The 25,879-nt window shown below is 39.5% G+C and overlaps 1 protein-coding gene across 3 annotated transcripts in view; it reads left to right on the top strand.

The window, feature by feature from the left end:
• Positions 1 to 25,879, top strand: part of dnah5l (dynein, axonemal, heavy chain 5 like) — a 243,879-nt gene that overhangs the window by 14,759 nt on the left and 203,241 nt on the right. For all 3 annotated transcript variants that reach the window (XM_078417775.1, XM_078417784.1, XM_078417793.1), the window contains exons 8-16: positions 1,605 to 1,791; positions 7,758 to 7,923; positions 9,540 to 9,633; positions 9,789 to 9,887; positions 9,975 to 10,156; positions 16,679 to 16,798; positions 22,763 to 22,964; positions 23,906 to 24,001; positions 24,085 to 24,258. In XM_078417775.1, the coding sequence (XP_078273901.1) occupies positions 1,605 to 1,791; positions 7,758 to 7,923; positions 9,540 to 9,633; positions 9,789 to 9,887; positions 9,975 to 10,156; positions 16,679 to 16,798; positions 22,763 to 22,964; positions 23,906 to 24,001; positions 24,085 to 24,258 (1,320 nt within the window). The remainder of the gene's footprint in view (positions 1 to 1,604; positions 1,792 to 7,757; positions 7,924 to 9,539; positions 9,634 to 9,788; positions 9,888 to 9,974; positions 10,157 to 16,678; positions 16,799 to 22,762; positions 22,965 to 23,905; positions 24,002 to 24,084; positions 24,259 to 25,879) is intronic.

Genomic DNA, 25,879 nt, shown 5'->3' with positions numbered 1-25,879 from the left:
AATGTTTCACAAGGGTGTTGCTTGGTTAGTGAGCTTGATAGGCTGTTTTTGTTTCGCTGAAGTGTAGGAGACAGACATGACATAATGAAGGTATATAAAATTATTAGAGACATAGATAGGGTAAATAGCTGGGGTCTGTTTCTCATGGTAGGGATGTCTAAAACTAGAGGACATAGGTTTAAGGTGAAAGGGAGGAGGTTTAAAGGGGATCTGACGCTTAAATGTTTCACACAATTGAATCACAGAAATGTTTCACATATCTGGAATGAACTACCAAAGGAGGTGGTGAAGACAGGAACAATCACAACATGTAAGAAGCATTTTGTTTGAATGAGCAGGGCAGAGAATGATATGGAATTAATGCATGCAAGTGTGATTAGTGCAGATGGACATGATGGTCTACATAGATGTAATGGGCCATAGGGACTCTTTCTATGCTGCACCAGTCTATGACTCTATGACTCACTTATTTATGTCTTATAGGCGGAGAGCCTTTGGAAGGTGGGAGGTTGGCTACCCAGAATACTCAACTCTGACCTTTCCAAATAGTCATTGGATTTATTTGTTTTTTCTAGTTGAGTACTGATCACTGGTGGACGTTTGATGATGGTATTGCCACTGAACATCAGATAGAGGTCGTTAAGCTGCCTTCAAAGCATTGGCATTGTATAACAAAGGAATTATTGTAACCAATCACATGTTGGTCCAACATGGATAATGTGTGAGTTTGGCTGTATGGATGCAAAATGATTCACTATCTGAAGATATGTGAATGGACAGTCATTTTCACCGCCTCTGGAGTTCACCTCTTTTGTCCTTGCTTGATGAAAGGCTGTGGTAAATTCAGGAGCTTGGTGGTCTTGAGAGAAACCAAAATGTTACTTGGTAATCTGTTAGTTTTTGAATGGAGGCTGTTTGGGCTGTAATTGGTGGGTTAGGCTTATCTTGCTTGTTGGTAGACACAAAATGTTAGAGTAACTCAGCAGGGCAGGCAGCATCTCTGGAGAGAAGGAATGGGTGACGTTTGGGTCGAGACCCTTCTTCAGATCTGCTTGTTGTTAGGCACTGGTATGGAGTTTGTGTATTTTGGTTTCAAAGGAGACATATGGTGTCAAACGCATACCATTTCATGTTGCACCTCTTCCAGCAGAACATCCAAACAATCCTTACAGCAGGCAGATATTCCGGAAATTCTATGATCGTTGCTCTTTTATCTAAAGTTAACCCACAACCTTAAAAGGAAACAGCAGCCTTTTAAGAGCTACTGTGCAAATGAATCATCAGCTATTTTGTTTTTTTTATTGAGCTGCCCACAGCAATGCTATGGAAGCAATTCTATGTTTCCTCATCTTTTCCAGAACCTAAAAGGTTGAAGTCCTGTGAATAATTTGTTCTCAAATGCTACAGCACCGAGATTGAATTCTCACAGTGCTGATCAGGACTAATGATTTTATTGTAAATGTTATTGATGCTGCAGTCATTTAAACACTGACCAGAAATCTCGGTATTATTTAAAATGCAAAACTCATTACAATAAAAGGCTTTAATGTATTTTGAAGGATTAGTTGATGATATTAACATTTAATTATTTTACCAATGAATAGAATTGGGGATCGATTAAAGAAGGACTAAAGAATGCTCAGATTCAGGAGTTCTTTGAATCCTTGGACAAATTTGTTGGCAATTTGAACACAGCCAGGAAAAATATGGAAAGGCAAATTATTCTTGCAGAGGTGACTACAGCCTACAACATTGATGATCTGCATAATCCCTCAGACTATTCGATTGCAGGTATCCTGTCTTCATTTATAATTGTAATAGCTTTAAGCATTCAACTGAATTGTTCCAATCATTTTGTTTTTATGATTTATTGTTATGAACTATAAATGCAGATATGCTACGTTTCTTTAGGTACGCCAAATTATTTAATAGTTCCATACTTTGAAATACATCTTATAGACAATAGAAAATAGGTGCAGGAGTAGGCCATTCGGCCCTGTGAGCCAGCACCACCATTCAATGTGATCATGGCTGATCATTCACAATCAGTACGCCAATCCTGCCTTCTCCCCATACTCACTGACTCTGCTATCATTAAGAGATCTATCTAGCTCTCTCGTGAAAGCATCCAGAGAATTGGTCCCCACTGCCTTTTGAGGCAGAGAATTCCACAGATTTACAACTCTCTGAGTGAAAAGGTTTTTCCTCATCTCCGTTTTAAATGGCCTACCCCTTATTCTTAAACTGTGCCCCCTGGTTCTGGACTCCCCCAACATTGGGAACATGTTTCCTGCCTCTAGTGTGTCCAATCCCTTAATAATCTTATATGTTTCAATAAGATCCCCTCTCATCCTTCTAAATTCCAGTGTATACAAGCCTAGTCGCTTCAGTCTTTCAACATACGACAGTATGTTGAATTAACAAATCCGGGAATTAACCTAGTGCACCTACGCTGCACTCCCTCAATAGCAAGAATGTCCTTCCTCAAATTTGGAGACCAAAACTGCACACAGTACTCCAGGTACGGTCTCACTAGGGCCCTGTACAACTGCAGAAGGACCTCTTTGCTCCTATACTCAACGCCTCTTGTCATAAAGGCCAACATGCCTTTGTAATGCTATTAGTAATATACAGAAAAGTAATATATGGAACCTGAAAATCTATGGGTCAGTTGATACATCTCTATCATCTGCCAGCTTACGGAGCCAGAAATTCTGCTGGCTAACCACAGTTGTGGAGAGATGACAAAAGCACAAGAACTATCTGGTATGCTATTCAATAAAATGAAAGATGATCCTTTACCTACGTGCTGCTCTCCTGTTAAATCAAGTTCTTTACCTTCAGTCTGAATAATCACAAGTAATACTGGATTAGCACGTCAGATTTATTCCACCATGGGGTTCTTCCCGTGAGGATCTCCAGACACAATACTAGTGTCTGAAAAGATCTCAACTCAGGGGAGGGGAAGAACAACTTCTCCACGATTGTTTACTTTTTTATACAGAAAAAGAGAGGTGTGACAAAAAGAAATCAAGGACCAATTACAAATCTAATACAATTCCCATGGTTACAGAGAAAACAAAATCATTGATACAGGTCACATGCTCAGAAACCAAACCATTAATATAAGTCACATGCTTTTGGAGAAACGCATCAATTTACTTAGAGTGGATTCAAAACTTGTCCTATTTTCACACGCACCTTATACAAGGAGTTGTTATTAAGAAATAAACTTTCTTTATCTCTATAGACGAGCAATCTCGCAGCTGCATGACCTTGCTTTACTGTTTCAATACACAGCACTCATACAGTCAGACAGAGTAGTGGGAGAGGACAAGAGCCCCTATTCTGTATACTCCTTATCATTCGTAAAGGGACAAACACATTCTGTTCCCAAGGATAACATTTCTGCCACAAGCATCCATCTTACTGCTTTCCACTAAAATAAGCATTCATTTTATATTAGCTAAAACAACAAAAGAAACCATCTTTACTACAACAAAATACAATATCTCTAATTGACTATATCAGCTAATAGCATAGATTCTCACTCCCACACTAACTCCAAATAGCTTGTTTTGCTTAACTTTTGTCTATCTCTATATCTGTGATGCTGCTGCAAATAAGAGTTTATTTGTACCCTCAAGTCACCGTACTTGTGCATATAATAATAAACTCAATTTGATTTGACATATATCAGTGTTTGTCATGAAGTTTTTGGCCAGTAAGCCTCACATCAATGGTAGGGAAGTTATTGGAGAAAGTTCTTAGGGATTTACATGCATTTGGAAAAGCATGAACTTATTACTGCTACAGGAACTGCAGATTCTGGAATCTTGAGTAGAACACAAAGCACTGCAGCAACTCAGCGAGTCAGGTAGCATCTCTAGAGGACAAGGATAGGCAACGTTTTGTCTATCCATGTCCTCCAGAGATGCCTCCTATCCATGTCCTCCAGAGATACGGCCTGATGCACTGAGCTACTCCAGCAATTTGTGTTCTACAATATGTTACGGATAGTCATTCATGGCTTTGTGCAGAGGTTGTCGTGTCTTGTGAATTTGATCGCATTTTTTCAAGAGGCAATGAGGATAATTGATGAGAGTAGAATAGTGGATGTTATCGAAATGGACATTAGAAAAGCATTCAACAGGATCCAGAGCATGAATACATATGGGATCCATGGTGATTGGTTTCAAAATTGGCCTGACCATAGAAGACTGAGGGGAATGATGGTGGTGTTTTTCTGACTGGAGTTCTATGACCAGTGGTGTTCCTACAGGGGGCAGTGCTTGGACCATTGCCTGTGATATATGTAAATGATTTAAGATGAACATTTAGGTGAGCCAACAAGTAAGTTTGCAGAGGACCCAGAAATTGGTGGAGTTATAGACTAAAACCGTACAGTCAGGAACAGGAACTGCTGCCCACACTGTCCATACCAGACAGGATGCCAAGTTAAAATAATTTCCTCTGCCTGCACAACATCCATATCCCTCCATTCCCTGCATATCCATTTGCCTTTCTAAAAACCTCTTAAGTACCGTGGCACAGCTGGATGAGCTGTTGCTTTACAGCGCCAAAGACCCAGTTTCAATTCTGACCTCTGCTGTCAGTATGGAGTTTGGACATTCTCCGTGTGACCGCAGGGGTTTCCTCTGGGTGCTCTGGTTTCCACCCATATCCTGGTACAAAGACATGCAGGTTTGTAGAACAATTGGGCTCTGTAAATTGCCTGTAAGTGTGGGGAGTGGATCCAAAAGTGGGATAACATAGAATGAGTATGAATGGGTGATCACTGGTCGTTGGGCCGAAGCGCCTGTATTCATGTTGTATCTTTCAATCGTACACCCTTCTTGTATCTGCCTCTACCAACACCGCTGGTGGCACATTTCAGGCACCCACACTTTTCTGTAACAAAAAAATCTGCCCCGCTCATCTCCTTTAAACTTTGCCCTCTTAACTTAAAGCTCTACCTTCTAATCTTTGTCCCAATCATGAGGAGGTTGTGAAATGATATTACTGGATATAGATCAGCTGGGGATTTGGGTAGACAAATGGCAGATGCACCATAGACAATAGACAATAGGTGCAGGAGTAGGCCATTCGGTCCTTCGAGCCAGCACCGCCATTCAATGTGATCATGGCTGATCATTCTCAATCAGTACCCTGTTCCTGCTTTCTCCCCATACCCCCTGACTCTGCTATCCTTAAGAGCTCTATCTAGCTCTCTCTTGAATGTATTCAGAGAATTGGCCTCCACTGCCCTCTGAGGCAGATAATTCCACAGATTCACAACTCTCTGACTGAAAAAGTTTTTCCTCATCTCTGTTCTAAATGGCCTACCCCTTATTCTTAAACTGTGGCCCCTGGTTCTGGACTCCCCCAACATTGGGAACATGTTTCCTGCCTCTAACGTGTCCAACCCCTTAATAATCTTATACGTTTTGATAAGATCCCCTCTCATCCTTCTAAATTCCAGTGTATACAAGCCTAGTTGCTCCAGTCTTTCAACATATGACAGTCCCGCCATTCCGGGAATTAACCTAGTAAACCTACGCTGCATGCCCTCAATAGCAAGAATATCCTTCCTCAAATTTGGAGACCAAAACTGCACACAGTACTCCAGGTGCGGTCTCACTAGGGCCCTGTACAACTGCAGAAGGACCTCTTTGCTCCTATACTCAACTCCTCTTGTTATGAAGGCCAACATTCCATTGGCTTTCTTCACTGCCTGCTGTACCTGCATGCTTCCTTTCAGTGACTGATGCACTAGGACACCCAGATCACGTTGTACGTCCCCTTTTCCTAACTTGACACCATTCAGATAATAATCTGCCTTCCTATTCTTACCACCAAAGTGGATAACCTCACACTTATCCACATTAAACTGCATCTGCCAAACATCCGCCCACTCACACAACCTGTCCAAGTCACCCTGCAACCTCATAGCATCTTCCTCACAGTTCTCACTGCCACCCAGCTTTGTATCATCTGCAAATTTGCTAATGGTACTTTTAATCCCTTCATCCAAGTCATTGATGTATATTGTAAATAGCTGCGGTCCCAACACCGAGTCTTGCGGTACCCCACTAGTCACTGCCTGCCATTCTGAATCCAAGAGATGCTGGAATCCTCCATAGATGCTGTCTAACCCACTGAGTTTCTCTAGCACTTTATTTTTACAAATGACAGATTAAGTTTAATCTGGACAAGTGTGAAATGTTTCTCTTTGGGAGGTCAAATGCAAGCGGAAAGTATATGATAAATGGCAGGACCCTCAAGAACAATGATATAGAGAATAATTGTGTTGTGCATGTCTATAGGTCCTTGAAAGTAACAGCACAAGTGGATAGTATGATAAAAAAAAGGTTTAGGGCACACTTTGTTGGGGTACTCAGTATTAAACATTGGGAAATCATGTTGCAGCTTCTTAAAACTTTAGTGAGACCACTTTTGGGTATTGTATGAAGTTTTCTGTTCACTGTATTACTGGAAGGATGTGGAGGCTTCGGAGATGTGCATAAGTAGTTCACTGGGATGTAGCCTGGATTACAGGGAATTAGCTATAAAACTCAGATTGATTTCCCTGGAGTGTCAGAGGTCAAGGTTCTAATAGAAGTATATAAAATTATGAGAAACATAGACTGGGTTGATAGTCTTTTCCCCAATGTTAAATACTAGAGCACATACCTTTAAAGCGAGTGGAGGAAAGATTAAAGGGGATTAACAAGGAAGTTTATTCAATGAGTATATTTATGACAGAGATTGATAGATTTTTGGATATTGAGAGAATCCATGATCAAGAGTCAAGGGAGTTTAATTGTCATATGTACCGACCAGAACAATGATATTCATACTTGCTGCAGAATGATAGTTCTGTAAGCATGGTGCTCAATAGATATCATAATTAAAAAATATATATATTCGATAAAGGGAAAAAACAATATTAGTGTAAAACAAATCAAAAAGGTCCCGAAGTTCCTCATGCAACCAAGCCAGTTTGTAGTTTAATTGGTATTTGTACTGTTCAATAGTCTGAAGGTTTCAAGAGAGAGTTAGATTTAGCCCTTATGGCTAAAGGAATCAAGGGATATGGGGAAATAGCTGGAACGGGATACTGATTTTAGATGATCAGCCATGATCATATTGAATGGCGGTGCTGGCTCAAAGGGCCGAACGGCCTACTCCTGCACCTATTTTTCAATGTTTCTAAGGTTGTTGGGAAGAAGCTGCTCCTGAACCTGGAGGTCATTATTTTCATACCCCAAAGCGTTCTTTCCAATGGCAGTGCCTCATATAGATCCCTTTGATGGTGAGGTAGTCAGTAACCGTGATGGACCAGGCAGTGTCTACCACTTTCCGAGACATTCGAGTTGGATGCTCTCCACCGTACACCTGCAGAAGTTCAAGAGTGTATTCATTGATATACCAAATCCCCTCAATCTTCTAAGGAAGTAGAGGTTTTGGTGGGCTTTCTTTATGATTGTGTCATTACGCTCAAACATCAGCCAAGCTTTTTTTGGATAGCAGAGCTGGCATGAAAAAAATGAATGGCCTAATTATATTTTTTCTTTTCATATATTTTAGTCAATTCCTTGATTAAGTCATAAGCAAAAGAAGTTCTTCAATTTTAAAACGGGCTTATAAGTAGAATTGAAAGTTACTTTGCATGGATTACTTTGCAATTACTTTGCATGGATCTAAATATTCTTTGAATAAATTAAATACAATAGCGATTACTTTTTAATTCCTAGCAAACAACACTGAATGTGTGGAGCAACTTGAGGGAGTGTTAATGTCATGGAGTAAACAAATTGAACAAGTCTTAGCTGAAAGTGAGCAAATGAGAAAAGAGGCAGATGACATTGGGCCCTCAGCAGAATTGGATCATTGGAAGATGAAAATGGCAAAGTTTAATAGGTATGTTCTGATATAGTTTCAGCTCATTGTGTAATTTAATTAATTGATTGTCATTACCTGTATTTCAATTGACATTGGTTTGAAAAATGGGACTGAAAATTATTGCATGAACTGTTCTGAAGTGTGTTCAATGCTTTTTGCACACTGAGGACATCCATACATGTTGGTACATATAAAAACCAGTTTCAATGTTGTAATAGAGCATAAATCCTAATTTTAATATCGCTGTGAATGTTTTACCTACAGGATGGAGAAATGATTGTGGTGGGGAGAGGTTTGCTTCTAATTTTTTTTGTCCCTTCCTTTCAATTGCATTTATTTGCTCTCGTGCCACACTTTGTTTGGGCTCTAATACATGAAGATATTTGTGGCACTTTTCTAACATGATGGAAGTCTTGGGTTTTATGCAATATCCTTTCAAAAGTTGTTCGTGCATGAGGCTGACTCTGTGGCACACCAAGAATGTGTCAAATTGTAGAAGTACAAAACTCATCTTGGAGTACTGCTAAAGATCTGCTAGCTGCAGAGAAAAGTAGAAATTGGACTGTTTTTCATTGTGGTTCTAGTCTAGTTGAAACCCTGGGGATTTCATTTTTGAACACAACTGGTGATAGATATTCTAGTGTTTTATGGTTTTTATTTTGGCTGAATAAAGAAATGGATTTTCTTTTTAACTTAGCATTTTTTTTTGCCGTGCAAATGTCACATACCAGCATTGGGGACATAAGAACTGATGTGTATCAACTGTTTCATTTGACTTATGATGACATTCTGTTTCCTTTTTTCTATTTTTTTTCGTTACAAATCAAACCCTGTGGAATGAGATATGATCTAATCAAATATATTTATATAAAAAAACACGAGGTTTTGAATGATTTATGCAGCACTTCTAGTAGTGGGTTTAAAAAGCTTCTTTCAAGCTCTGGATTTTCAGGAAAATAAATTGCTAAGTTTCCACAGTGAAACCTTCTCTGTTATTCTTTTTGTTCGATTTGGGAATATCGCATTAGTTTTGTGTCATTTGCTTCTTTATTGATAACTTTATAGTTTTCCAAACAAAATACAATTCTTTGATATTTTCCGGGGGAGCATTATTCATTATTTCTGGAACGAGATTTCTAATTAATCTACCAACTGAAACAATAAATTTTCATTTGATGGTTTATTTTGTTAGAACTTTACTTTATGTCAGGGTAACTGACTACTGACTGAATTCATTGTTACAGTGAATGTAGATAACATGATAAATAACAATTAAGTATGAAGTATGTTATTTGCCCTGTTCATGTCTTATAACCAGTGTCACTAATCCTCTGCAAATTTTCATAACATTTATTCTAATAGAATCAATATTGCTTTGGCAGCAATGATCAAATTTCAAATATGAATTAAAAACAAACAAATCTGCAATATGGAGATGAGACCCTGGTATACTTCATGGAAGCCAGGCAGTATATCTCAAATTTCCACTTCCACTTACTAAACAATTAATGACTTTGGTCAAATGATACTTCCAGACTGTTAGCTTTAATTTATCATCATTCTATCATTAATATCCTTCAGGAAATCAACATAGTGCCTTTAAGAAAATTAATTTTTATTATTTTTAATTTTAGCCTTCTTGATCAAATTAAGAGTCCTCAAGTAAGAAGAGTAATAGGCATTCTTCAGGTCGCAAAATCCAGATCATTGAAACATTGGAAAAAACTGGTAACTTTTACTTTTGAAACTGACTTTATTCGGCAAATATGTTATAGTATTTTTAACGAAATGTGTACATGAAAATAATTATACATTCTTTCATCAAATAAATTATCGACTATGTCAATTCCTTGTAATAATCTTATCATTTTCCTTTGGTTTAGGACAGCAATATTACTGATGCAGCAAATGAGGGTAAAGATAATGTGAAATATCTCTACACACTGGACAAATTCTTTGGGCCTCTTGCGAAGTGCACACCGGTTGGTTGAAATATTCTGATGAATTCTACTCTACTTAAACAAAGTATATAATATAAAGAGAATATATTTCCACATTTATTGTTTCAGGCCACCATGGTTGAATATGTTCCCAACTTGATGAACAGTATTCGGATGATCCACAGCATTTCAAAGTACTACAATACATCAGAGCATATGACTTCTCTCTTTATCAAGGTTACCAATCAAATGATTAGCACTTGCAAAAAGTACCTCCGTCAGGGTGTTGGAAAAATATGGGAGCATGACAGGTAATCACATTATCTACTTTTGCAAATACAGATGTTTTTTTACATTGTACAATAATTATTTGAAACCAAATCTTTCATAAATTTGCTGAGCACAAAAATTAAAGAATAGTAAAAATGAATATCTGAAATATTGCTTGATCAATAAGTTCTACAGCAAGTATAATGCAAAGTGAATTTCCTTATGCTCAGCTGCAACAATGTGATTCTTCATAAAATACAGTATTTCAGCAGATTTACTGGGAATTTATTTTAAAGGGGCAAAAAAGTAGGCATTCCTGAAACACTGGTGGATTGACCTCTCCAATCCTGCATTCAGAATGGTCTCTCTAGTTCCACCTATTGACTGACCTCTCCACATGCTGGACTGACTTCCATACTCCAGCCCTCAGACTGACATCTCCCAGGTGCTAGACTGATCTGTAGTTGGACCGACCCTTTCATGTTGTTGGGCTGCATTTCCTAATTCTGTGTTTCAACCGTGAAAGATTAAAAATGCTTATCTAATTTAAGAAGTGCTCGTGAGGAGGCAAGTTTCAAATTTTGTTTTGTAATATTTGTATTTTTTTCAATCCGGTCAATTACTTTTTCTATTATATTGTACATTATGTATTTTGTACAAAATAAATAGTACTCATTAATGAGGTCAGTTTGTGAAAAGTTGTTGGGAATTTTTCAAGAATGTTTTCAGACTAAAATTGAAGTCCTCAAAAAACACTGTACCATTTCCCATTTGTAAATTTATTCTTGTGACCTTTATTGGGCAGTGTTCAACTGAGAGCAATAATGCATGTTGTGTTGTGGTGCAGAATATTCAATACACATGTTTTAATTCCCTATTCCTTGTCTATTGATTGTTTTTTCTTTTACAAACTCTAGGGAGGGACAATTCACAAACTTGTGGTTGCAAATAAATCAGAGCTCAAGAATTCTCAAGGAGAAAAAAAACTGAATTTGTAACTTTATCATGCAGCAGAATAGAGGATATTTTAGATTAATATATTTAAATTATTGAACATTCATTTCTTGCGTGTTGATTGTACAGAAGATGTGTTGTAGGAAGATCATGATTTCATGTTTTGCTTGAAGATCATTCTTTCATTTTTGCGTTTTTTGTCTATTCCATCTTGATTCTTCTTGAATTGAATTAAAGACTGACATTAAGAGGGAAGTACAGCTTGCATTGTAAGATCTTTCTTCCAATCTGGCCAAGGTTTGAATGATTGGTGGCCTGGGAACATTGCAAAGAGCATTGTTTACAAAAGGTGGTCAGACTGTGAACCTTCTCTCTCCAATCCCAATGCTAAGACTGTGGAGGTTTGTTAAGAAAGTTTATGGAATAGAAATGGTGGCAGTAACAGTAACTACTTCATCCTACCATGTTTTATAACAACACCCATGTTTGAGGTAGGGAAAGGTGCTGAAACTAATCAACCATTCAGGAAACTGCCATGATCCATCTTTGCTGACCTCTGACCGCACAAGTAAACTAGATTTTTGTAGATTCAACACTGATTCACAGGTACTTCATATGATCACTTAGAGCTCTTCCAGATTTGTAGCCTTTGTTTTAGAAGTAACATTAGAACAGGGTGTATGTTCCTAGAATCTGTGTGTATGTTCCTCTGAATATTCATAAACAAAACTAATTTCTGCTTTCTGACATGAAAATGCATTTTAAACAAAGCACGCAATCTGGCAGGGAACTAACAAATCGACAGACCACATTGGCATTCCTGTTAGCTAAATGAGCATCATTCTTTGGTTCTCTCAGGGCATTGGTGTTCATTTTGTTAATGTGGCTCTGAACTCACATCTGTTGATTTTAAATATTTAATAGAACTGAACAATCTCCATTCCCTGAGTCTTGTAAATTCTGGACCCAGTTAGTTGCTGATTGTTAATTGTAAAGGATAGTTCTGTTAACCCCCCTGTGTGTAGCAAAATTGAGAATTTTCCTTTCCTGATATGCCTTCAAAAATAGTAGCTTCTAATGTAGTTATGGGTTCAATAATTAATTTTGCAAGTATGGATAATGAATTGGGATTGAGATTTAGCATTAGAAATGATTAGTGACTGCTGAAAATTAAAGACCTTTTAGTCTTTTGTTTATTCTTATAATTCGAAATATAAAACGTTTAAAATGAGCAATATTCAGAAATCATGTTCACACCTCATTCAGTGAAGGTTTTGGAGGGACTTTTGGCTGGATCATTAAATAGAATTTTTTTTAGAAGCAAAACTACGCAATTCAAACAGAAACATACATTCTAAATTGTTTAGCTTCGGTCTGTCTGGTAGCTCCTTTAGAATTCTGTAGGCAGTAAATCAAACCAGCAATAAGTAATGTGTAGAAAGGACTGGTATTTCTGTTTTGGGGGTGTTTATCAATTCAAACTGCAAATTTAAGAGTTGACTAGAACTTCTGAAATTACTAGCCCACAAGATTACTCTTGAGATTCTTGAGAATATATCATTAAACATTACATTTAATATTGAGATCGGTGATTATGAATAAATTATTATTCCAGTTTTGTAAGAACTGACTTGTGGAAATGTGACTTTACACAAATTCTCCTATATAATTTTAAAGAATTTTTCAAGATTGACAAGTTAGTTATAGATAAACAAATATCTTCAGATTATTGAATAGGAGCAGCAGCTAGTTAACTCAAAAGACAACGTCTTCAAAACTGTTTAGACGTAACTCCTCACAGGAATCAGACACCGTTGTTTATTAAGAACTAGACGAAGTGGACCCGTTGGGCCCAAACCTCGCCTGCATTGGTGCAGCACCCTCTCCTCCCCCTCCCTTCTCCCCCTCCCTCCCCCCTCCCCCCTCCCTCCCCTTCCCCTCCCCCCACTCTATCCCCCTCAACCCCCCTTATCCTCCCTCCTCCCCCTCCCTCCCTCCCCCCTCCACCCGCCTCTCTCCCTCCCTCCCCCTCCCTCCCTAGAAAATAGATTTAAACTTTAAAATGTGAATAACTTTAAAAATATCACACCGATTTCAATGAAACCTCTTCCATTAGCACCAAAGGGACGACGGTGAGTAAGGTGGACCTAAAATTGCTGCGCTATCGTGTACCGTTTTGGCTGTAGTTCAGGAACAAACAAACAAACAAACGAGAGTTTTAGTAGGTGTCAATTTATAGCAGGAGGCGACGGCAGAGATCTGCTTTGGAAACTGACAATGCAATCTCGTCCATTCAGATTTCATTGTCAGTTTATGGAAGGAAGCAGAGGTTGATGGTGGAAGGTTGCTTCTTGGACTGGAGACCTGTGACTAGTGGTGTCACAGTCTTGGTGTTTGGGTGTTACAAAGATTGTAACGGGTTCGGTGTTGGGCCCGTTAATGTTTGTCATCTATATCAATGATTTGGATGAGAACATACACGGCAAGATTAGCAAGTTTGCAAATGATACAAAAGTGAGTGGTTTTTCAGATAGTAAAGATAATTATGAAAAATTGCAGCAGGATATTGATCAATTGGCCAAGTGGGCTGAGGAATGATTGATGGAATTTAATGCAGGAAAATGTGAGGTGTTACATTTTAGGAAGTCTAACATGGACAGGACCTACACAGTGAATGGTAGGGCTCTGGGTAGTGTTGTAGAGCAGAGGAATCTAGGAGTGTAGGTGCATAGTTCCCTGAAGGTGGAGTCACAGATAGATTGGGTGGTCAGAAAGGCTTTTGGCACATTGGCTATCATCAGCCAGAGTATTGAGTACAGAAGTTGGGAGGTCATGTTGCAGTTGTATAAGACATTGGCGAGGCCACATTTGGAGTATCATGTTCAGTTCTGGGCACCATGTTATAGGAAAGATGTTGTCAAGCTAGAAAGGGTACAGAGAAGATTTATGAGGATGTTGCCAGGACTATATGGTCTGAGCTATAGGCAGAGGTTGCATATGCTGGGACTCTATTCCTTGGAGTGCAGGAGGATGAGGGCTGAACTTACAGAGGTATATAAGATCATGAAAGGAATAGATTGGGTTGATGTACAGAGTCTCTTGCCCAGAATAGGTGAATCGAGGACCTGAGGACATAGGTTTAAGGTGAAGGGGAAAAGATTGAATAGGAATCTGAAGGGTAACTTTTCACACAAATGGTGGTGGATGTATGGAACAAGCTGCCAGAGGAGGTAGATGAGGCAGGGACTATCCCAACATTTAAGAAGCAGTTATAAAGGCACATGGATAGGACAGGTTTGGAGGGATATGGACCAAATGCTGGTAGGTGGGACTTATGTGGCCTGGACATGTTGGCCGGTGTGGGCAAGTTGGGCTGAAGGGCCTGTTTCCACACTGCATCACTCTATGACTCTGTGACTCTCCAAGACTTGTAAAATACATTATCAAACCACGTAACATCCATTGATACTTTAAGGTAATTGAAACTAGCCATTGGATGTGGGACAATATGATTCAATACCATTTAAGCACAGAGAGAAAGACATTAAATACATTTTCATGTTAATTGTCACCCATTGAAATAGTTCATTTCTGATGTATAGAAAAGTCATTTTACAGAAGTTCTGGGGAACGGAGCCCTTACGGACTGCCTGTACTTTAGTTAACTACACCATCGTTAGGCTGATTCACATAGCTTAATAGAATCATAGAGCTGTTACAGCAGAGAAGATGTCCATTGGGTCCATCAAGTCTGTGCCAGCTCAAAGCACAGCCATTCCATGAGTCCCATTTCTCCTTTCCCCATAGTCCTGCATATTATTCTCTAGGACCCATGTAATTCCTTTTTGTTGAAGGCACCACGGTAGCAGGCAGTGAATTACAATTAATAACTAGTTTTTCATAAAGGTTTTCCTCCTATTTTCTTTGCATCTGTTATCCGAATTTAAATTGGTGTCCTTGAACCTGATAGAGGGAACAACTTTCTTCTGTTTATCCAACCTAAAGCAATTATCATTCTGTACACTTCTTTGAAACTTTCTCTCAGCCGCCATCACTTCAATAATGACATTCCCTAGGTTCATCATTCTAACATTTCTATTAATCTTTTCTCAGATCTCGACATTCTTTCTAAAGTGTAGTGATTAGATCTACAAACAGTAATCCAGAAGAAGCCATAGATGTGGATACAATTTCAACTTTTATAAGACATTTGGATAAATATATGGATAGGAAGGGTTTAGAGGACTGTGGGTGAAATGCAGGCAAATGGGACTGGCCCAGTATGCCAAATTGGTTGGCCTGGGTAAGGTAGGGCTTGAGATAATTTTAGGGCTTGTTTGCTATGCTGTATAGTTCTATGATTCCTTAGATGCTTTTGTGGAGGGGAGGGCTTGAGATAATTTAAAGTCACATGCATAGGAAACAGTTTGATTATGTTTATTTTTTAAATGCATTCATCTTCCAGGATGTGGAGGGTTTTTGGCAAAGTCATCATTTATTGGCCATTCATTGTTGCCTTTGAGAAGGTAATGGTGGTGAGTTACCTTCTATAATAGCGGAAGTCCTTCTGGTAAATATATTACCTCTATACATTCGAGTGGAAATATTACAACAGAGATATTGTATGGGGAGTTCTAGGATTTGGACCAGCAACAATGATTTATTTCCAAATCAGTATGGGAATCTGCAGTTGAGGGTGTCATACACTTTCATCCTTTGTTCTTTTTGGTGGTAGTGATTGCAAATTTGGGAGGTGCCTTCAGAACAGATGCTCCCTCCACTACCAGTAAACAATGGCCACTGCTGTAAAAAATGCACTGCTGTGATGGTCCAGTTTAGTTCGTGCTCAGTGGTAACCTTTAAGATATTGCAAGTGAGGAGCGTTGCAATGTTGTTGCCATTGAATGTCAAAGATAGGCGGTTAGATTCTCTCGTACCAGAGATGGGCATTGCCTGCCACATATGTTGTTTGAATGGTATTTGCAATGTAGCAACTCGTTCCTTAGAGCTGTCTCTGGATTACTTTACAGAAGGGGCTAATGGTTTATTTTCAGAAGATATGCTAATCGATTTTGAATGTTAAAGTTAGTTGTGCAGTCATCAACAAGCATTCCCACTTCTGACTTTATGACGAAAGGATTTATGGATAAAGCCGCTCTCATAGGGCTTTTTGCAGCAATGCCCTGGGTTGTGATGATTGATCTCTACTGCTTACAATAATTTGCTTTTTTGTGAATGATGACTGCAGCCATTGGTGGCTTTCCTCTGGATGCCATTGACTTAAGTTTTACAAGGGCTCCCTCCTTGAGGCCACACTCAATGAAATGCCGCCTTGCTGTCAGGAGAAGTCGCTTTCATTTTATACCTGGAGTTCAACTGTTCTAGTACAGTATTGATGCATTGATGATATTGTGATCATATAAAGAGCTTTTAATAATTATAACCTATGTTTTTCAACATTTTAATACACTTCATGGTTTATAAATATGCATTTTGTCTGAAGCTTCTTGATCAACATTTGGTCTAGCATTTAGAAATAGATTTTACAGGTAAACTCATATTAACTTGATGAAAAAGAAAAACAACTTTTAATTTACTGTCCATTTCAGACAGGAACTGCTGAAGAGAATCAAGGAAAGCATACAGTTAAACCTTGAGTATCAAAAACACTTCCAACGAATCAGGGATAAGCTCCGAGAAAATCCTGAGGAGAGGCAATTTGAATTTAGGTAATTGTATTGCTCTGATTTAACTATCGAAATGTTAATTGCAGCCTAATTTGGCTTTATATTCCATTTTGCAAGTTGATTCTTGTTTAAATTTTCTGACCACACATACCACTTGTGAGAGAGAAGGTATGGGACAGACAAATGGCCAGTGCTATCACAAGATTGCAGCTGCTGGAATCTGCAAGTGGAACTTAGTGGGTCAGGCAGCAGCTGTCATGGGAAATGGACAGTTCACGTGTTAAGGCGGAAATTTTCATCTGTACTGCTTGTTCTGAGAGTGAAGAGTTGTGAATTTGAAAGATGTGAAGTTGCAATGGTTGAGGGAAATCAAGACGGTTGATGTCACATAAGCAGATAGGATGAGAAGGTCAAGTGGGGGTGAAAGGCCAAAGAACGATATCCAAGTTGAAGGGGAGCGTTGGAAGCTGGAGAAAGAGTTGTAAGTGAAGGGTGAGGACTCCTTGCCAAAGAAATAAGTACAGAGGCATGAGTGACAGAAGAGGCCGACATCATGGTGAGTTCAGAATTCACTTAGGTGCAGGTGCACGGTTACAAAGGTGAGGCCTTTGCTGGGGACAGACTGCCCAGTGTCAGAGAGGGGAAGGTCAGAGCGGATGGTGAAGACATGGGGTTAGAGGTCGGACCGGGCATGGAATCGGAAGAGGCAAATGGTAGGGAGGGCTCGGAGGTGGGGGTAATGTGGTTGGGGAAAGGGTGTTGTGATCAGCAACAAGGGAAGAGCAACAGGACCATGCAGGTGGGAGATGATGGGTCATCTGCATCGCTTTGGAGCCCTCATTAGGTGAGCAGTGGGCCCTGCACAGTGTTTGGGGGTCTTGTCCGGGAGGCAAGCAAGCAGCAGGACTCCCTCAGTGTTAGTGCCCTCAGCTGGGAGAAGAGCAGACAAACGATCTCTATACATGATGCTACATAAAAAGATAATAGACACTTCATATTTCTGGCCTTCCCATCTGTCATATTGTTAATTAACTTTTCATTCCAACCTTCAACCTCCACCACTATCTCGAAGGCAGGCAGCAGTTTAATCAAAATAGAAGATAATTGATGGTACCTCTGCAGACCTGCTGGACCCAATTAGTGTATCAATAAATGGTTGCATCACAGATACAAGTCTTCCCTAGCTTACATACAACCGGTCGCTTGTGAGACCAGCAGGATGGATTTGCCTGCTGCCACAGGCTGCAGCCATCTTTTGCTGTGTGGGAACACTGCTTGCAGCAGAAACCATCGATCCCACGTACAAAATAATGCTGACCCTTTCTAATCATCCCCTGTCTATACAAATGCAAATATCTTATCCATCATAATACTCTCCAGTAACTAGCCTACCACAGATGTTGGGCTCACTGGTCTATAATTTCCAGGCTTTTTCTTGCAGCCCTTCTTAAATAGAGGCACACCATTTGCCACCCTCCAGTCTTCCGGCACCTCATCCATGTCCAATGATGATTGATGTATCTCAGCCAGGACACCTGCAATTTCTGCTTGAGCTTTCCACAGTGTCCTTGGATATACTGTATCTGATTATCCAATATCGAATAAATCTCAATATTTTTTCATCTCGTTTTTTATTGATTTTGCAGGTATTTTTTTTTAAATTCCTACATAGAATCCATCACACTGGGAGCTTTAGTAATAAGACTGCTTTTGAAGCTGACTTGAAAGCCATGTAGATCTAGGGGATGATTCAATGTTTCCTTTGTAGTGTCATAAATGTCAAATATTGTATTATATTGTGTTGTATAACCTGAGGGACAGAATACTGATATAACAGGCCACATATCTGCTGTATTGTACACTATTGCAATTGTTACAAAATACTATAAACAGACTATTTTCAAAAGTATTAATATAATTGGAAATTAAGAAAGGTGTACATATTAACATCAACTTAAAAATTAACAGCAGACTTGAATGTTATTCCTGTTGGAATGTTAAAGTTGATTTATGTTTTTGATCCTTTTACTATACTATTTCCTGTTTTTTTATGACACAGTACCATGATTCCCCATGGAATCCTATCTGTCCGACTCTCTGACTTATTTTTCTGTTATCTACTCACTCTTCCTCTGATTTTCTTGTCACCCACGTATATTAGAGGTAATTTGCAGTAACTATAATCAACCTGTTAACCAACACTTCTTTGAGATTTAGGAGATCTTTTGGGTCAGGACCCTTCTTCAGACTGACTAGTAGAGAGGAGAAAGCTGAAAAAGAACTGTGGTGGGACAAAACCTGGCAAATGATAGGTAGATGCAGGTGAGGGGTAGTTTAGGCGGATCAGCCTATCAACCCCCCCCCCCCCCCCCCCTTACCTGTAATCTGCATATCAAGATCCTTCACCTGCAATCTGCCTATCAAACCCCTCTTATTCTGTCTTGCAAACTTCTCTCACCTTTATCCATCTATCACATGCCAGGCTTAGACCCACCCCCATCTTTTTTCCTCCTTTCTTCCCCCTACTGCCATCAGTCTGAAGAAGGCTCCCTGTTCAATACTGGAATCCTGAGCAAAACACAAAGTGCTGGAGTAAATCAGCAGGTCAGGCAGCATTTGTGGAAGGTACGGATAGGCAATGATTCGGGTCGGGAACATCGCCTATCCATGTTCTCCACAAATGCTGCCTGACCCGCTGAGTTACTCCAGCAACTTGTGTTTTGCTCAAGATTCCAGGTATGTTGCAGGAGTTGTACAGCAGCTTTAACTTTGAACTGCTTGCTGTATGAAAAAAATATTTTCATGCCCTAATTCTTCTGCATTAATATCTAGGGACATGATCATGGTGCAACTTAATTAAATATGACACAATCCTGCTGAGGAAAAGAAACCCATTGAGAAGTCATAATTTACCCAGGAGAGGGAGCACTTGACTCATAAATAGCCATACAGCACACTATTTCAAAAATCAGTGCATTTATACACCCATTTGAAAAAAAGATGTCAAGTAATTCTACCATGCTGAGAAAGGCATATTAAAGTGGCTCTGTACAGGAGGCTCATGTCAGTTATTGGTTGGGCCCTGAGCAGCAAAACTCTGTCAAACAATTGCCAAATAGCATTCTGCATATTTTAATCGACCTTGCACTGGAACAATACTCAAAGGCTTTTAAAATACTTAAAAGATCCAAATGCAATTTTTTTTCCACCTAAGAAGGAGGTAGCAGCAGAAAAAATGTGTAGGAAGGAACTGCAGATGCTGGTTTACATCAAAGATAGACACAAAATGCTGGAGTAACTCAGCGGATCAGGCAGCATCTCTGGAGAAAAGGAATAGGTGATGTTTCGGGTCGAGACCCTTTTTCAGACTGAGAGTCAGGGCAGAGGGAAACTAGAGGTATGAAAAGGTACAGGACAAATCACAGCCGGCACTGATGATGCAAGAAATATGGAGCCCACAATGGTCCATTGCTGGCTGTGGAAGAAGTGGAATGAAGGGATACAAACAGTGAAACTAGCAATATGACTAGGGTGTGGGAGGGATGGAGAGAGAGGAGTGCAAGGACTCCTTGAAATTAGAGAAATTAGTATTTATACCGCTGGGTTGTAAGCTGCCCATGCAAATATGCGGTGCTGTTCCTCCAATTTTCAGATGGCCCCACCTTGACAGTAAAGGAGGCCCAGGCTAGAAAGGTCAGTATGGGAATGGGAAGCGAGTTGAAATGTTTAGCAACTGGGAGATCGCGTAGGCCAAGGCAGATTGAGGGTAGGTGTTCAGTGAAACAATCGTCCAGCCTGCGCTAGGTCTTGCCAATATATCGGAGTCCACACAGAGAGCAACGGATACAGTAGAATGTATGGAATGGCTATTTTAATGGCTGTATGAAATGAGCTTCCAGTGGAAGTGGTGGAGGCAGGCTCGATTTTATTATTTATGAGTAAATTGGATAGGTATATGGATGGGAGGGGTTTGGAGGGTTATGGTCTGAGAGCAGGTAGGTGAGACTAGGTCAGAGAAAGTGGTCGGCGTGGACTGGTAGGGCCGAACGGGCCTGTTTCCGTGCTGTAATTGTTATATGGTTGGTTATATGGTTATAGATGAGGTTGGATGAGGTGCAAGTGAACCTTGCCTCACCTGAAAGGACTGTCGAGGTCCCTGGATGGAGTCAATGGAGGAGGTATAGGGACAGGTGTAGCATCTCCTGTGGTTGCAGGGGAAAGTCCAGCATTTTGTGTCTATCTTTGTAGCAGCAGATATTTCATGTTTGAGATTTTTTTTAAACTACCTTTATAAGTGTGATTATTTTCCCAGCTTTTAGCAGTCTAATGAATGTTGAGCATTCATAAATAAAAGTGAAAGAATATAAAAGAGTTGTAAGCATCCAGCAGTTGAAGGTCAGAAAGTGTTGACAACACAAAGAACGACCGTAAAGTAGGCTTATAGGTAGTGTAAATACTTCCCATAAGGGGAATCAAAAAGAACCTGCATTATGTGACAAAGAGTACCTTATTAAAAGGGGAACTAGCTCCTGTCACAGGCTAACACAACACCCAGTCAGCAGTAACTCAGCAGGTCAGGCAGCATCTCCATTCCTTCTCTCCTGAGATGCTGCCTGACCTGCTGAGTTACTCCAGCATTTTGTGAATAAATACCTTCGATTTGTACCAGCATCTGCAGTTATTTTCTTACACACCCAGTCAGCAGATCGTTCTGACCTTCCATTGGAGCATGCCGATTTTTAATAGCTTATTAACATCCCTTTAAAATACCGGAAATTAGATATAACGATTTAAAAATGTAATGGAAATATATGAAATATTAAAATAACATAAAAGTAAGTAAAGCACCTATTTGTACTTAACTTTGCCCACCGTCCTATTTAATTGCATTTGAATTGCAAAATATGGGTGTTGCAATCATTCATGTGCAAACCCTTTCTGGAATTAAGCTGTTGGGTGAATACCTTGCACTAAATGTTATTCCCTTATCATGTATCTATACACTGTAAATGGCTCGATTGTAATCATGTATTGTCTTTACGCTGACTGGTTAGCATGCGACAAAAGTTCACTGTACCTCGGTACACATGACAATAAACTAAACTGAACTGGATGCAAAGTGCATTTGGAACCACTCCGCAGGGAATTACAGCTCCACCACTGCGCTCAATGGTGAGTCCAGTAATGGAGCTGACCGTCAGATGTGCTGGGATCTGACCTGCTAGAAATGGCAGACTTTAAATTTGACCATATGCATGTGGAACTTCCTGTGAAACAAATGGTTGGAATCAGTGGCTATCAACCACCATAAGTTAGCACTCTTCGTGACAAAATTGTTTTACATGTGTGTTTATTTTCAAAGATTGAGGTATTGAGTTGCATTGAAAACAAATGTAAGAGGAAGAATATGTTGAAGATATTCTCAAAATGCTATTAAGTAAAGAGATACAGGCCTTGGGTTTATCCGGCTTTTCCGAAGGTTGTCTTGGTTACTTAACAATTCAATAACCACAAAGCCCAAGGCTTTGGAAGTGACAGAGTCAGACTTTTACAAAGTAAACTGTTTGTGTGTGCACCAGTGAAAAATGTCAAGAGAAATCAGGGAAGTCCTGGGCTGGGTCTGGGTACTGGTTTGGGGAATTGTAGGGAGAGACATCCAGGATGAGCAGAGAGAGCAGTGGATTGGAAGGTAATGAAGGGTGTGGTGTGGTCAGGGTGTTGGTGCAGATTGCAATGGTTGTATCTGCATAGGAATGTGGTAAGGAGCAGTTCATTTTGGGAGGTTTGTAGGAAGTATTTCTTATAGTAAAACTTCTCTCCTCCATCACCATTCCTGCCTCCCTAATGGCATTGTGGCTATAATGGTTGATAGTGATTATTTAAACAAGATTATGTAAACTAAATGCCTTGGTTCTGTCAAAAGTAAAATTTCTGTGTATATACATTAATTATATTGTTTTATAATCTCCTGGATATCTATAAAATTGCAATCAATTTTGCTTTTAGTGAAAACTACATTTTTGGTAAATTTGATACCTTTTGCAAACGACTGGAAAAGCTTATGCATGTGATAAACACCATGGAAAGCCTCTCTGATCTGCAGAATGTTAAAATGGAGGGATTTGACAAAATATACGTGCGTTATCAGACAATTATCTCCAGTTTAAAATCAAAGACTTATGATGTACTGGATCACAGAAAGAAAGAGGTATCGTATTCAATTGTTATTATAGATCATAGAAGCTTGGCTTACTTTTTCGTTTAATAAGAGGATATTTTGCGAAATATTTTTTTCTCTGTTTGCTAGATGTAAAGATAATAGCGTAATTCAGCATGAGTTGCACAAGGTTGGTATTATGTGACATTGCGAAGGTCACATTTGTATGTTTTGATTCTCAACTTTATATTTAAGTTTGCTGAACACTTCTGTTTTTAACCACTTCCCACTGAGAGTGAATAGTCAGGATTTTTTTTTCCAAAGGGGGATACTGATACAATTCCCTGGGAATTGAACAGGGAATAAATAGATTTTTGGCAGAAACATTTCATGGATATTGGATGTCAACTTTAATTTTGGGTCTAGAAAGTTTGATATTTTTCCTCAACATATCCAATTCCTCTCCCTAGTAATTGAAAGCTGGTTTCAATGTTTTTTACAACAGTCAAGAGGCAAGACTGAGATTGGAACTGCATAAAAGTAAATAAAAACTGCAGATGCTGGAAATCTGAAATAAAAACAAAAATAGGCAGAAACATTCAGTAGATCAGGCAGCAACTGTGGAAATTTCAGCTACTGTGTTTTTTGTCAGAATGGGTGGATGTGTTCCAGACCTGAAACAATAACTGATCTGACTGTTTGCAGCATTATCTGTATTTATTTGAGCTAGGATTTAGAAAGGTCATGTTGATGATCTGACCTGTCAATTTTGCGCTTACCTTTGTACAAATACATTGTTGTTCTGGTTAGATATTGCTGTATAGTATTTGCATTTATGATATAATGTTATTTTTCTTAAATTGCCCTTTGATTTGTTCATTTATAAAAATCTCAGTACCTGCTGGTGTTATGAGAACATCCTTTAACATGATTATTTTGAAGAGTTCCAGTTGTCTCTCATTATCATTTAATTTCTGCATGTTTTTTTTCAGTTTGACAATGACTACCAGGAATTTAAAGACCAGATGGAAGGACTATATCAGTCAATGCAGGCATTTATGGATTCCTGGTTTGAACAATCTTTAACTGTAAGAAACATTAAATAAAAGTATTCAAATAGGCCGCTGAAACAAACCTATTACCTTCATTATTTTCCTGATATCCTTTCCAGATAGAACGCATGCTAGAGTTGCTTGGCAAGTTTGAACGGATTGCTGGACCACAACTAGAAATAAATGACAAGTATCTAATTGTCCTGCAGCGATTTGCGCGCGATTTAGACCTTGTGCGCAAGACCTATCAAAAACAAAGAGAAAATCCACCGACACCTCGGAATATTCCACCTGTAAGTTTAATTTAAATACATTTTCTCTAATCTAATTAATGATTTTATATGGAGCTCCCATTTCTACTGAAAGCTCTTCAAAATTAAATCTGCATTAAGTTATTCAAAGACAATTATATTTCACAGAGGGAGTACAGGTACATGGGTCCCTAAAAGTAGCGAGCCAGGGGGAAAGTGTGGTGAAGGAGTTTGAGACACTTGCTTTCATAAGGAAGGGTACTGAGTAGAAAAATTGGGACATCATGATGCAGCTGTGAATGTTAAGTGAGACGACACTTGGAGTACGGTGTGCATTTCTGGTCGCCCAGCTATAGAAAGGATGCCATTAAATTGGAAAGTGCACAGGATGGGATCCCAAGATCTGGATGTTACCTGAGCTTGTGAGCTTGAATTATAGAGAAAGTTTGGATAGCCTTTTCTTTGGAGCACAGAAGGCTGAGGGTTACATTTTAAGATGTACAAGACCATAAGGGGGATGGATGAAGTAAATGCACACAGTCTCTTTTTCAGAGTAGAAGATTCTAAAAAGGCTTAATTTGAGAGGGGAGAGATTTTAAAGGGGCCTCAGGGGCAACTTTTTCACTCATAGGGTAGGCCGTGTCTGGAATGAGTTGTCGAGGAAGCTATAGAAGCAGATAGAATTACGACTTTTAAAAGACATTTGGACTTTTCCTAGAAAGACATTTCCTAAGTTAGGAACAGAGGACGTACAACGAGATCTGGGTGCCCTAGTGCATCAGTCACTGAAAGGAAGCATGCAGGTACAGCAGGCAGTGAAGAAAGCCAATGGAATGTTGGCCTTCATAACAAGAGGAGTTGAGTATAGGAGCAAAGAGGTCCTTCTGCAGTTGTACAGGGCCCCAGTGAGACCGCACCTGGAGTACTGTGTGCAGTTTTGGTCTCCAAATTTGAGGAAGGATATTCTTGCTATTGAGGGCGAGCAGCGTAGGTTTACTAGGTTAATTCCCGGAATGGCGGGACTATCATATGTTGAAAGACTGGATCGACTAGGCTTGTATACACTGGAATTTGGAAGGATGAGAGGAGATCTTATCGAAACGTATAAGATTATTAAGGGGTTGGACACGTTAGAGGCAGGAAACATGTCCCCAATGTTGGGGGAGTCCAGAACAAGGGGCCACAGTTTAAGAATAAGGGGTAGGACATTTAGAACTGAGATGAGGAAAAACCTTTTCAGTCAGAGAGTTGTAAATCTGTGGAATTCTCTGCCCCAGAAGGCAGTGGAGGCCAATTCTCTGAATGCATTCAAGAGAGAGCTAGATAGAGCTCTTAAGGATAGCGGAGTCAGGGGGTATGGGGAGAAGGCAGGAACGGGGTACTGATTAAGAATGATCAGCCATGATCACATTGAATGGCGGTGCTGGCTCGAAGGGCCGAATGGCCTCCTCCTGCACCTATTGTCTATTGTCTATGGATAGGAAAGGTTAAAAAGACTATGGCCAAAAGCAGGCAAATGGGACTAGCCCAATTGTCAACATGGTCGGCATGACAAGGTGGGCCGAAGAGCTTGTTTTTGTGCTGTACAGCTCCATGACTCCATGACATAGGATCAAAACTAGGGAATTTTCTACCTTTCATAAAAAGGGATATTTGACATAGA

This window comes from Rhinoraja longicauda, chromosome 2 (assembly GCF_053455715.1).
Source record: "Rhinoraja longicauda isolate Sanriku21f chromosome 2, sRhiLon1.1, whole genome shotgun sequence".
Lineage (NCBI taxonomy): Eukaryota > Metazoa > Chordata > Chondrichthyes > Rajiformes > Arhynchobatidae > Rhinoraja > Rhinoraja longicauda.
This window is presented reverse-complemented; position numbering and strand designations above follow the sequence as displayed.